The sequence below is a fragment of the Daphnia pulicaria genome, chromosome 9, assembly GCF_021234035.1.
Source record: "Daphnia pulicaria isolate SC F1-1A chromosome 9, SC_F0-13Bv2, whole genome shotgun sequence".
NCBI lineage: Eukaryota > Metazoa > Arthropoda > Branchiopoda > Diplostraca > Daphniidae > Daphnia > Daphnia pulicaria.
In genome coordinates this window covers 1464410-1474764 of record NC_060921.1, presented here as the reverse complement: position 1 = coordinate 1474764, position 10355 = coordinate 1464410, and the positions used below count along the sequence as shown (strand labels likewise).

Genomic DNA, 10355 nt, shown 5'->3' with positions numbered 1-10355 from the left:
GTTGTGATAAAGAGCAGCCAATTAGCCTGAAGGAATTTAACTGGAAAAAAACGTGGTATCTTCACGATTTAAGGTAACACCTTCGACTTTCAACACAATTACCGACTGTCATCACAGATCACAACTTACTTTTGACAACTGATTTTGAAAACCCGAAAAATCAAACCTGCGCGCGTTGCCAAATTTAACGAAAATGGATTTCTAGATTTTGAAAGTGATTGCGGTTTGCGGCGAAGCCGGTGATTGTAAAAAGTAAAATAATTTTGAAATGATTACCAATTGAGTATTGAGTCAAAGAAATTATTAAGTATAAATTATTTATGTAGACACTGTGTATTTGTCCTTCTCGATGGGTGAAAACTGAACGCGGTAGCACGCAACTCTTTCATGCTTGAATTCAAGACATGTTGACATTAGAAGAAATCATTAATTTATTATTGAAGTTCTTTTAGAAATCTAGTGTTTTTCTCTAGCTTCAACTGCTTCAAGAATATGAATCTAAAAGCAAAAATTGCCGCAAATGGATGTGAATTGATTAATAAGCGTATTTTATCGTTTAAAGGTAAGTAAATACCTGTTCGCTTGAATTTGCAATAGCCAATTTATGTCCATCACCTCCCCATTGCAAGATTCCTTTTGATGCACGGAAGGAGAGCTTTGACTTGAAAATAATTTCCCAAGTCTAATTTGAAAAACCTTTTAATTTGACCTCCTTTTAACCCAATAAATGTTCAATATTGATTTACCTCTGTCGACCAGATAACTAGTTCCCCTTGTAAGTCAATTGAAGTTAGAAACCTGCCGTCAGGAGAAAATGAAACATCCCAGATTGAATTTGTTTGTTCAAGAAGATATCGGACTGGGTCGCCTTTTCCACGGATATCCCAAAAAACTACAGATCCATTTTCCATACCACTGTTAATGATTTTGAAAAAAAAAAAAAACAACAACATCGTATTGCCACAGATTCATCGGAACAATATCATGTAAGTTTACCAGGCTATTAACGTGCTATTGGATTCAGTTATTTGTGAGCTGTGAGTAGGATACCAGGCGATACATGTGGGTCTTTTCATTCTTTCATTTTTGGAAACAAAATCAGGCTCGTTTTTCGTCATCGACAACACCTATTTAAACATGTGTTAACTGGAAAATTTTTATCACGGTGCCAACAAATAATTTGATATTGTTTTACCGTTAAGGTTCCATCGCGTGATAAACATCCCAAGAGATTTGAAATATTGTTCCAAGACAGAGTTAAAATAGCTTCCTGGAGACAACAATTTCTTGCAGCCGAATAAGTATTTTATGATTAACTTACCAATTAAATTACCTCGTGACTGAATGATTTTAATGGGGAATCTTTTTCAATATGGCATAGCAAGATTATCCCGTCATCGGAGCACGAAACAAACTGATCAACTGAAATCCACACAAAGTCCATTATTGTACTGGTATGAAGCGCAAATTTTTTTTCGAGAAGTCTGGGTTGATCCTTTGCATTATCCCAGACTAAAACAGTCTGTTTGAAAAACGTTAAAATATTTTTGTTATGTTCATTTGAACTCTTTTCAGAAAAAAAAAAAAAAAACATCTTGAGTAACATACATTATTGTTGCGAGTAGCGAACATATACGTATGTATGTATGTATGTATGTATCAATTTATATAGCGCACTATCGCAGATAATCTAATCCGATCTAATGACGCTGGTTAGTTTCCAATTTGGAAAGATGCGATTAAACACATCACCGTATGTTTAACGTCATATCCTTGAAAGCAATCAAGGATCCCTGTGTTATGCGTGCTGCCTTTCTCCACGGCGCGACTGCTACAGGTTTTTGACGGGTTCAGCTGGGTTTCGAAACCAGAGCCTCATTGCCTTTTTCCAAAGCGTTGACGCTCTAATCCACTACACCACCACATCCCCGGCATATACGGCAGGAAGGGATTCCAAATGATGGCCCATACTTGTTCACCACTGGTATCGTTTACTTCCATTAAATTTTCAGTGTCCTTGTTCCATAGTACAAGTTTTCCATCTAAAAATGCGGTCAGTAACAGAGTGCCGTTCATCTAAACAATTATTAAGTTATAAAGAATCTGGGAAAGGCAACGAAACATTTTTTTTACATTCCATCCAAGATCTGTCGTAGCTGAAGTTGCATTTATGTTGAACCACCTTTTATTTTCCCACGTGGCCACTAAGTCTGTTTTCTTTTCTCCTTCTATAATTAGAGTAGTTCCGCCGCTTAATCCACAGGCTAGAATTGGCCAGACTGGATTGAAACAGGAAAAGTACACGGATCGGGTTCCCGAACACCTTTCTTCCTTTTCCTCGAAACAAGGTATCTCAGTTTGTTTAAAGAGATCTAAAATATAAAAGTAAGTTAGCTTTTTGGGCAAACGATTAGAAATAAGTTAAGCTCACCGTGATCGACCTTTTGTTTCTTAATGGGCGAACGTTTTTGGTCGTCTTTCGAATTATCTTCGCTTTCTGTACAGTTTTGAGTATTTGATGAAGCCATTTAAATTTGTGTTACAACAATAGCCTAGTGTGCGATTATTGTGTGTAACATAAAAAGGATACCACGGTCTGAAGTTCTGCTATAATCAGTGCCTTTTTCGTTGTTTCTTTTATCACCACACACAGGGTTCCGCCACAGGGAGCTGCTTAAGTTCCAAATGTTTATCACGTAAACTCGGAATGTTTTCCTGTGTTACGTAGTTTCCCAACTGTCGTTTGATTTTCTTCCAATAGATGACGTATTAATGTTTTGAAGTGGTGAAATTCCAGCTTTGTGTTATAAATAAGAGTAAGACCAACCTGCCATATAATTTGACCGCATTCCACACATGGAGATAAAATGCCAGCAATTTAGTTCTGTAATGCGAAAAATTCTTTATCAGATCTCACGTGTTTTGGTATTCTTCCAAAAGCTTTTTGCTACGTAGGAACAGTTATAAAAAGAAACGTCTCGCGTTTAAGGGTGTTTGAAAAAGGGCGGGTCGAGCTGAATCAGCTGTTGCAGTTTGTAAACAAGAAATCGTCTGCTGCAATTTATTTAGAGCAGTTTACAGTTTAGTTCAGCATTTTGTGTCTTAATTAGTAGCACGTCGTGTTACTGCCGGATTAGTGTGTGGCCACTATGCGTTCATTACTCATCCGTAAATTTGTTTACATTAGTAGGAATTATAGTGTCAACAAGTCATTCCAAGACATCCCTGGGCCAAAACCATTGCCCTTAGTAGGCAATGCTCTCCTATTTTCCCCATTAGGTAAACATTTGTTCAACAATAGTGAAACATTTAATTTATTTTGGATGCCCTTGTTGTAATACTTTGTCTTATTTGCTGATTTGTCAAACAGGTCCTTACAATGTTTCAAGATTGTTAGATGGGTTTACTGATTTGCAGAAGCAGTATGGCAACATTATTAAATTGAATATGGGGAATAAAATCTCTCTTTTGATATTTAACCCAGATGACATTCGTTCCATGTTCCAGCATGAAGGGAAATACCCTCAAAGACCAACATTTGAAGCACTAAAGGATTACAGAGAAAAGAAGTATCAATGTGTTGGTGTTGTCCCAGAGTAAGATTTGAAAGAATATAGATGAAAATTATAAATTTTAATATTTCATATTTTTAGTAATGGCAAAGAATGGTATAGGCTGCGGCAAAATGTACAGACTTTACTCAAGCTCAAAACAGTTCACAGCTACTGGAACAGACAACAGACTGTAGCTCAAGAGTTTTCTGCTGGTCTGTTGTCAAAAATGAATTCTGATGGCATTGTTAAGGATTTTATACAGCATGCTTTTCAATATTCTCTTGAAGGTCTGTTAAGTTTTAATAGTTTTTATTTTACAATCTTTGGCAATTAAATTATTTTTTAAGCAATCGGTGTAGTCTGTTACGGAAAAAGATTAAATTGCTTTTCTAACAATTCCGAAGACAGTCGAGTTAATAAGGCTATTTTGCAAGCAAATGTACAATTTCTGAAGGCACTTGGCGAAACCTTCCATCAACCGCCATGGTGGAAATTGTGGAGGACAAAAGCTTACAAAGTTATTGAATCGACCCAAGACTTCATGTTGGCGTTAGTATTTTATTATCAGTTATTTGATCAGAAAATTAAATTTAAAAGCAATATTACGATATTTTTCTTTTGCAGAACTGCCGTTAAATACTTGGAGGCTGCTCGAAAAAAACTAAGTGAAAACCCGGATCTTTTTTTAGAAGAGGATCCTATTTTATACCATCTACTTGAAAACCAAAATCTTTCTGAAACCGAAAAAAATCTCCTAGTAACAGAAATATTCCAAGGTGGAATCGACGCCGTAATTATTTAATTAATCAACAGAGTTAAATGATTATATAACTTATTTTGGTTTTTAGACGGGCACTGTAATTACCATGATGCTGTACGAATTAGCGAGAAATTCATCAATCCAGACTGCTATTTACGAAGATTTAATGAAGAACAAAATGAAACCAGGTCATATTTCTCCTTTGTTGAGAGCTTGTCTCAAAGAGACGCTTCGATTACATCCCACTGCAGGAGGAAGTTCTCGGATCATCGATTCAGACGCTGTGTTATCTGGCTATCATGTTCCTAAAGGAGTAAGTTTCAATTTTAACATGTGTTAATGCTAACAAATTTTAAACGTTTTATTAATATTTACAGACGCTAGTAGTAGGCGTTAATCCAGTCATTAGCAGAATGGGTTGCCATTTCTCAAACCCTTTAAAATTTGATCCGTGGCGCTGGCTTCAAAAAGCGGAAGCACCTCACCCTTACATATCGTTACCTTTTGGTCACGGAGCACGAATGTGTCCGGGAAGAAGATTTGCTGAACAGGAAATTCTTCTCGGTATCGCTGAGGTAACGAGAAACGTAATCAGTGTTGTGTAAGATGACTCTGACTAGTTTACTGTTGCGTCTATAGATAATTTTGAAATACGAAGTTCTCTCAGTGACCCTAAAGGACATCTTCATGATACTCGAAATGAATCTCGTCCCAAGCGAACCAATTGATTTTAAATTGATCGTGAGATAAAGGATTTGTCCTTTCTCCACACATAGTTATGTCACAGATTTACACAAATTAATTGAACTGCGCTCATCGTTATTACCTAATTTGTCTTATTTCGGCCATTAGCGACTTTTTAACCGTCATATTTTTTTTTTTTTTTAAATATGACACAAAAATCTCGAATAACCCTTTAATTTTGAACTTGACTTGTCATTTGTAATGCATAACTCGGGGGCAGACATGCTGACAACATGCTGTTGTTGTCTGTTATGAGACAGGGTAGTGTGGAAAGGATTTTTCATCTTCAGCATCATTAGTGATTGACTTAACATTTGCTGTTGCCTTGTAATATGCCACAATGAATAGAAACACATTCTGAATAACTGGTACCAACTGGGTGTTTTTGCTTTCAGAAATCCACTGGTAAAGCGTTGTTGCCCGGGTCACTTTACAGATGCCAAGGCACATTCTGAACGATATCACAGCCTTGTTGTAGATGACGTGATCCTCGTCAAATTTGTGGCGAAAATGTTTTTTTTTTTTTTTAAGGTACGCGTACTTCCGGTTTCGAGAATTATCCTGAATTCAGGAAAATTCGTGATTTTGACAACATTTTGGATTTCGTTAAAATTACACTTAATCGACCCCAAATTTCACGGAGATCACAAATATTTGGTTTATTTTGTCGACAGCTCAATTGTTGAGGCGGTATCGCTTACTTCCGGTATACTTCCGGAAAATTTGCATAAAACTAGCAAGTGAGCTTTGTTCTCTGTACTATTCTCAAGATTTCAAGCTAGATTTAGGCAAATAAAAGTGCACCGTTCAAGTTATACGGTATCTATAGAACTGAATTGCTTAAGTTACATGGCATGGCAGATCACACGGGTTGCTGACAGTAGAACTCCAAAGACAGTAGAACTCCACCGACAATAGAACCCCACATTTAAAATATTTAAAATTCAATGGAGTTCTTTTGTCGAACATGAAAATAATTTAAAAATTTATTGGAGTTCTATTGTCGTAGTGGAGTTCTACTGTCGGGCACGGGCACTGGAGTTCTATTGTCGGGTATTTTTAATATTTAAAAAGGAATTATGTACGTCTTTGGAGGTCTACTGTCGTTGGAGTTCTACGGTCGCCACTCGCCATACCGATCACACTAGTGGCGGTGAAAAAATTTTTGGTACTCTTATTTATGAATATTTTTAATGCAAAGCAGTAATGTTATTTAAAATCTACAATATCACTAGAATTAAAAAATTCAATGTTGTTTCTAAAAAAACTAAATTGCGCTTTTGGGACTTGAAGTGTCGGAGGTGTCCAATAGATGACATAGGTGTTTTTGTTTATCTTGTGATGGCATTGTTGAATGGTTGTCAAAAGTTTTCCCATATTTTCCTATTTTTACCGATGAATTCATAAGTAAATTCAAGTTGATTTCTGTGCAACTTGTTTGTGATGTGTTTTATTCCCTATGTGTGTTGGATCACCTTTCATATTTCTTGTTATAACGTGTAGGAAGGAAAGGAACGCGGAAGGCAACTAGCTAAGTACAAGTATCCTACCATCAATTCTTTCATTAAAATCGTCGTTCTGCTGAATGCTCCACCCTATTAATACAGGTAAAAACCCATAACAGTTTAGGCATAATTGTGTGAATACCTCTTTACATTGATAGTTAATATTCATCGTTATTACTCTATTGATGTTGGTAGGTCTTTTTATACCCCAGTGTGGACACTTGTTGTTTTTTCCAGCATGTTTCTACAAGTAAAGACAAGTATTATTCTCCCTTCATAAATTTTGAACTTTAATTTGATATCATGAAATGTTATTTTCTTTCATAGAGAAAGCTATGGGAACATAATCAAGGCCATGGGTAATCTTCATCAGGCAACTTAAATAATTCACATAAAGATGCAGGGCACATACCAACATGTGTTGTATTTTCCTGAATGTTTTTTACTCAAGCAGTAGGTAGCAATTAACTTTAGTTTATTGCATCATTGTTGGAATGTTTATTGACATATTTCCTTTAGATTCAACATGCATAACTGTTTGATGCCAAAGTTAGTTGGAACTCTAACTCAAACACAGATAATTGTTACTGCTGCCTTTCAGCCACAGGCAGGAAAATGATTGTTTTCTTCACAAAATTGTAATTTGTAAGTTGTATGTTTTGTCTTAATGAGGCGTGACGAATTCAAATTTAGGTGCTGCGTGCTGTCTGCAAGCAAGCAATCCAATTGGCTGTCGCTAGGTGGAGCTAGTGTCTTCAGGGACCAAATTTGGCCATTTTGATTCTTGACGCAGCAGAAGTGGGATGCCCGATGCCGGTCGTGACTCGTGACGTTTCGCATGATGAAAATGTAAAGGTATTTTTTGTTAATTTCTTAAGGTTATAAATATTTAATGTTAAATTTCGATGTGTAAATTTACAGGTGATTTCAATACCAATTTGTCAAATCATCTAATTCGGACTTGAGTGCCTGTTCATTTTGCCGAAATGTCGTGCCTCGTGTGTCTTGCTGCCTGTCCGTACGTCTCGTCCCATGCAAAAGCAAAAGTAATTATTTTTATTCAATTTCTACCACAGTACTTTGTTAATATGACTAGAGATCAATTTGCAATTTGAATACCTTGCCAATTCTAACTTCCTTTGTAAAATTTGAGATATCGGAGAGATCTGTTGAACTGCATAGTTTTGTCTTACTCCTTGTATTCTTTTATCCTAATGAGTCCTGTTTAATTGTGTACACACTGTGTTTCTCCAATGGTAATTTTTTTATTTTCTTAAATAGGTCCGCTGTTGGTTACCTTGTTGCAGCCTGATGGTGTAAGATGTGATGAAGACTAGTTGAACTGTTGTATGCAGCGTGTGGTTCCAGTGTTACCCAGAAGTAGCTGTGCTGGCGGTCTCCTGAAGTAGTTTGAAGCCTGAAGTTGCCAGTGATATCCGGGTTGCTGACTTTAAATATTTTTGTCTGTTCTCATTTGTGTTTTTTGCTTTGCAAGTGGTATCCTGTGTTGCTGACTTTAAATATTTTTATCCCTTTTTATTTGTGGTTTTGCTCTGCCAGTGAGTTTCTGACTTGAATTTGTTTCATCTGTTGTCTTTTGTCTTCTTACTTGTGCAATGTGCAGTATATGATTGTGGCAATCTGGCCCCATGTCAGATTTGACATAGTCGACAACTGCTAGATTAAATTCCGGCTTTCCGCACCAACAAAATAATAACGGCATATGTTATTATCGCGGTTGGGAAAGTGAAAGTCACAGGCCCCCCCCTCCCTGGGGGCCTTAAAATATATATGTGATTGTGTTAAAATAAATAAAAAAATTAAAATAAATATAAAAATTGTTTTAATTTTATAAACAAAAGGAGGTATGGGATAAATATACATTGCCAATTTTTTGTGAAAAAGACTTGTAAAACAAATTTTAAAAATTAATAAAAATTTGAACTGGATATTATTTCATTTACAAAAAAAAATTATTTGATGTTTGCGAATTATGTAGAATATATGCAGTGATTAAAATACAGAAGAAAAAATTTTGATTCAAAGGTTTATTTTTAAATTGAGTGCATGTTATTGATTAAAAGCAGTAAGTGTTGGAACATTTCAATTTGTGGTTTAACTTTTCTCATAATATATAATTTCATTGCAATTCCCCATTCCATGATAACATTCCTGGTTTTCACACAACTAAGGTCGTTTTGTTTACTTAGGGAAAAAGGACAATAGATTTGCATTTTGAATTTGTCTAAATCTGAATAATCTATCAGTCTTGAATAACAGCAACTTCTCCTTAGCTTCCCCAGTGGATCAAGTTTGAAACGGCGCCATTCGATTGAACTGAAACGAGAATAGAGAATTAGTTATTAATTGAATAAAACTTTTCATCCGGCATTACCTCACCATGTGTACAGGAAGCAGAAGAACACACCAAAAAAATGCCAGAGTCATCTGGCAACACAAACTATTTTTCACAACAGCTCAACACTGCATCAACACCAACATTGTTTTTTCAAGTCTGATGTTGAACAGCAAGTCTGCAGAAGCTTCATATCAGTGCATTTCTCAATCAGAAAATGACTTCCACACCACTGCACACCAGAAATCACCACCATTGTCAGCTTCAACACCAAATTTACCAAGGAATCTAATGAAGCAAAAGAACAAAAGTTAACCAAAAACATTTTCAAACAAATAAAAAAATTAAAATTCAATTCTGTCTAAGAAAGTTACTGTTTAAAGAAAATTACAACTTTTCACAAAGGCTCTAATTAGACACAATCAGTAATTGTCAAATGTCATCTAAATCAAAGTATTACGCCCTACTTATTTCTAAGCAAAGAACACAGACAACAAGTTAAGCAAAATGCAAACCCACTGAAGGTGTTTTTCACGTAAATTGTTACTATTTCAGATTTCCATTTTCTTCCCATTTTCATCTCGCAACATGATACAATTACAGGCATCTTGCAGAACTTCGGGGCTCTCATCTGCTCTGCACATTGAGAAACATCTCCACCATCCTGTCAAAAAATTAATTAGATTGGTAAAAGAAACTTCTCAGATTATTCTCGACTGTGCATGCTTTCGCAAGCTTTATTCAAGTGCATTTCCCAACTGCAAAAATTCACAAAAAAAAATCACAGAAACTATTTCCAAATGATCTGTAACTTAAGACAACAAATGTTTAATAATTAGTTATATAAAAAAACTCAATCTCAAACTCAATTACAGAATTTTAATATGGAAACAAAGTCTTAGGATTATTAAGTTATTCAACATTATTACTTGTACTGGTCTAAAATACTTTGACGTGTGACGAAACGTGCAACAAGAGACGACATTTTGAACACGTGTACAACAGGCATGGCCACTTTAAATTGGCTAGTGTGAATTTAAATCGTATATTAACTTTAAAAAACATATACATTAAGAATTAAAGCAGCAATTACCTTTTTTATGAAGAACAATGTTGGGAAAGAAAGTACCCAGAAATAATTAAAGTAACCTTCTCAGCCAGTATCTTGATGGAAAAGAAGTAAAGAACTAGTTGTATGTCAGATTGTCAGTTGTCTCAAAACTTTGATGCCCGGATGCCCCCTCCCCTCCCCCAATACCAACACAAACTAGGGCTGAATCCCTAAACACACTAAAATATTTAGCCACCTAGTGACAGCCCTTAGCATCCACGGACATAGAGTGGGACGGAATAAAATAAACCAAATATTCGTCATCTCCGTGAAATAGATTTAGTACGAAAAAAAAACCATCATCGAACAATTAACAATTGAGCTT

The 10355-nt window shown here is 35.7% G+C and overlaps 2 protein-coding genes and 3 long non-coding RNA genes across 13 annotated transcripts; 2 read left to right on the top strand and 3 right to left on the bottom strand.

The window, feature by feature from the left end:
- Positions 1 to 317: 317 nt before the first annotated feature.
- Positions 318 to 2907, bottom strand: LOC124313131 (F-box-like/WD repeat-containing protein TBL1XR1). The gene is made up of 11 exons (XM_046777874.1): positions 2828 to 2907; positions 2432 to 2751; positions 2134 to 2372; positions 1941 to 2076; positions 1609 to 1637; positions 1334 to 1522; positions 1196 to 1270; positions 997 to 1127; positions 747 to 915; positions 575 to 682; positions 318 to 498 (listed from the first exon to the last, which is right to left on the bottom strand). The coding sequence occupies exons 2-11, from the start codon at positions 2526 to 2528 to the stop codon at positions 457 to 459; spliced, it is 1215 nt and encodes a 404-aa protein (XP_046633830.1). The 5' UTR covers positions 2529 to 2751; positions 2828 to 2907; the 3' UTR covers positions 318 to 456.
- Positions 472 to 5429, top strand: LOC124313057 (probable cytochrome P450 49a1). Of its 9 annotated transcripts, none has more exons than XM_046777753.1 (13): positions 472 to 562; positions 852 to 986; positions 1203 to 1301; positions 1382 to 1454; positions 2239 to 2348; positions 3188 to 3279; positions 3371 to 3596; positions 3654 to 3841; positions 3902 to 4103; positions 4179 to 4344; positions 4403 to 4627; positions 4692 to 4889; positions 4954 to 5429. In XM_046777753.1, exons 7-13 carry the CDS (start codon positions 3448 to 3450, stop codon positions 5062 to 5064), a joined length of 1239 nt encoding a protein of 412 aa, XP_046633709.1. In that variant the 5' UTR covers positions 472 to 562; positions 852 to 986; positions 1203 to 1301; positions 1382 to 1454; positions 2239 to 2348; positions 3188 to 3279; positions 3371 to 3447; the 3' UTR covers positions 5065 to 5429. The 9 variants fall into 9 exon arrangements, with proteins under 9 accessions (XP_046633709.1, XP_046633714.1, XP_046633708.1 ...); XM_046777758.1 differs by lacking the exon at positions 472 to 562 and having other exon boundaries at positions 855 to 986; positions 3371 to 3422; positions 3485 to 3596; XM_046777752.1 differs by lacking the exon at positions 472 to 562 and having other exon boundaries at positions 855 to 986; positions 2244 to 2348.
- LOC124313653 lies at positions 5202 to 5543 on the bottom strand. Its single transcript, XR_006910955.1, has 2 exons — positions 5431 to 5543; positions 5202 to 5382 (listed from the first exon to the last, which is right to left on the bottom strand). It is a non-coding gene; the product is annotated as an uncharacterized LOC124313653 (long non-coding RNA).
- Positions 5544 to 5605: 62 nt separating this feature from the next.
- LOC124313659 lies at positions 5606 to 6318 on the top strand. Its single transcript, XR_006910961.1, has 2 exons — positions 5606 to 5877; positions 6133 to 6318. It is a non-coding gene; the product is annotated as an uncharacterized LOC124313659 (long non-coding RNA).
- A 2284-nt stretch (positions 6319 to 8602) lies between these two features.
- LOC124313547 lies at positions 8603 to 10162 on the bottom strand. Its single transcript, XR_006910743.1, has 4 exons — positions 10013 to 10162; positions 9467 to 9583; positions 8959 to 9207; positions 8603 to 8900 (listed from the first exon to the last, which is right to left on the bottom strand). It is a non-coding gene; the product is annotated as an uncharacterized LOC124313547 (long non-coding RNA).
- Positions 10163 to 10355: the final 193 nt, after the last annotated feature.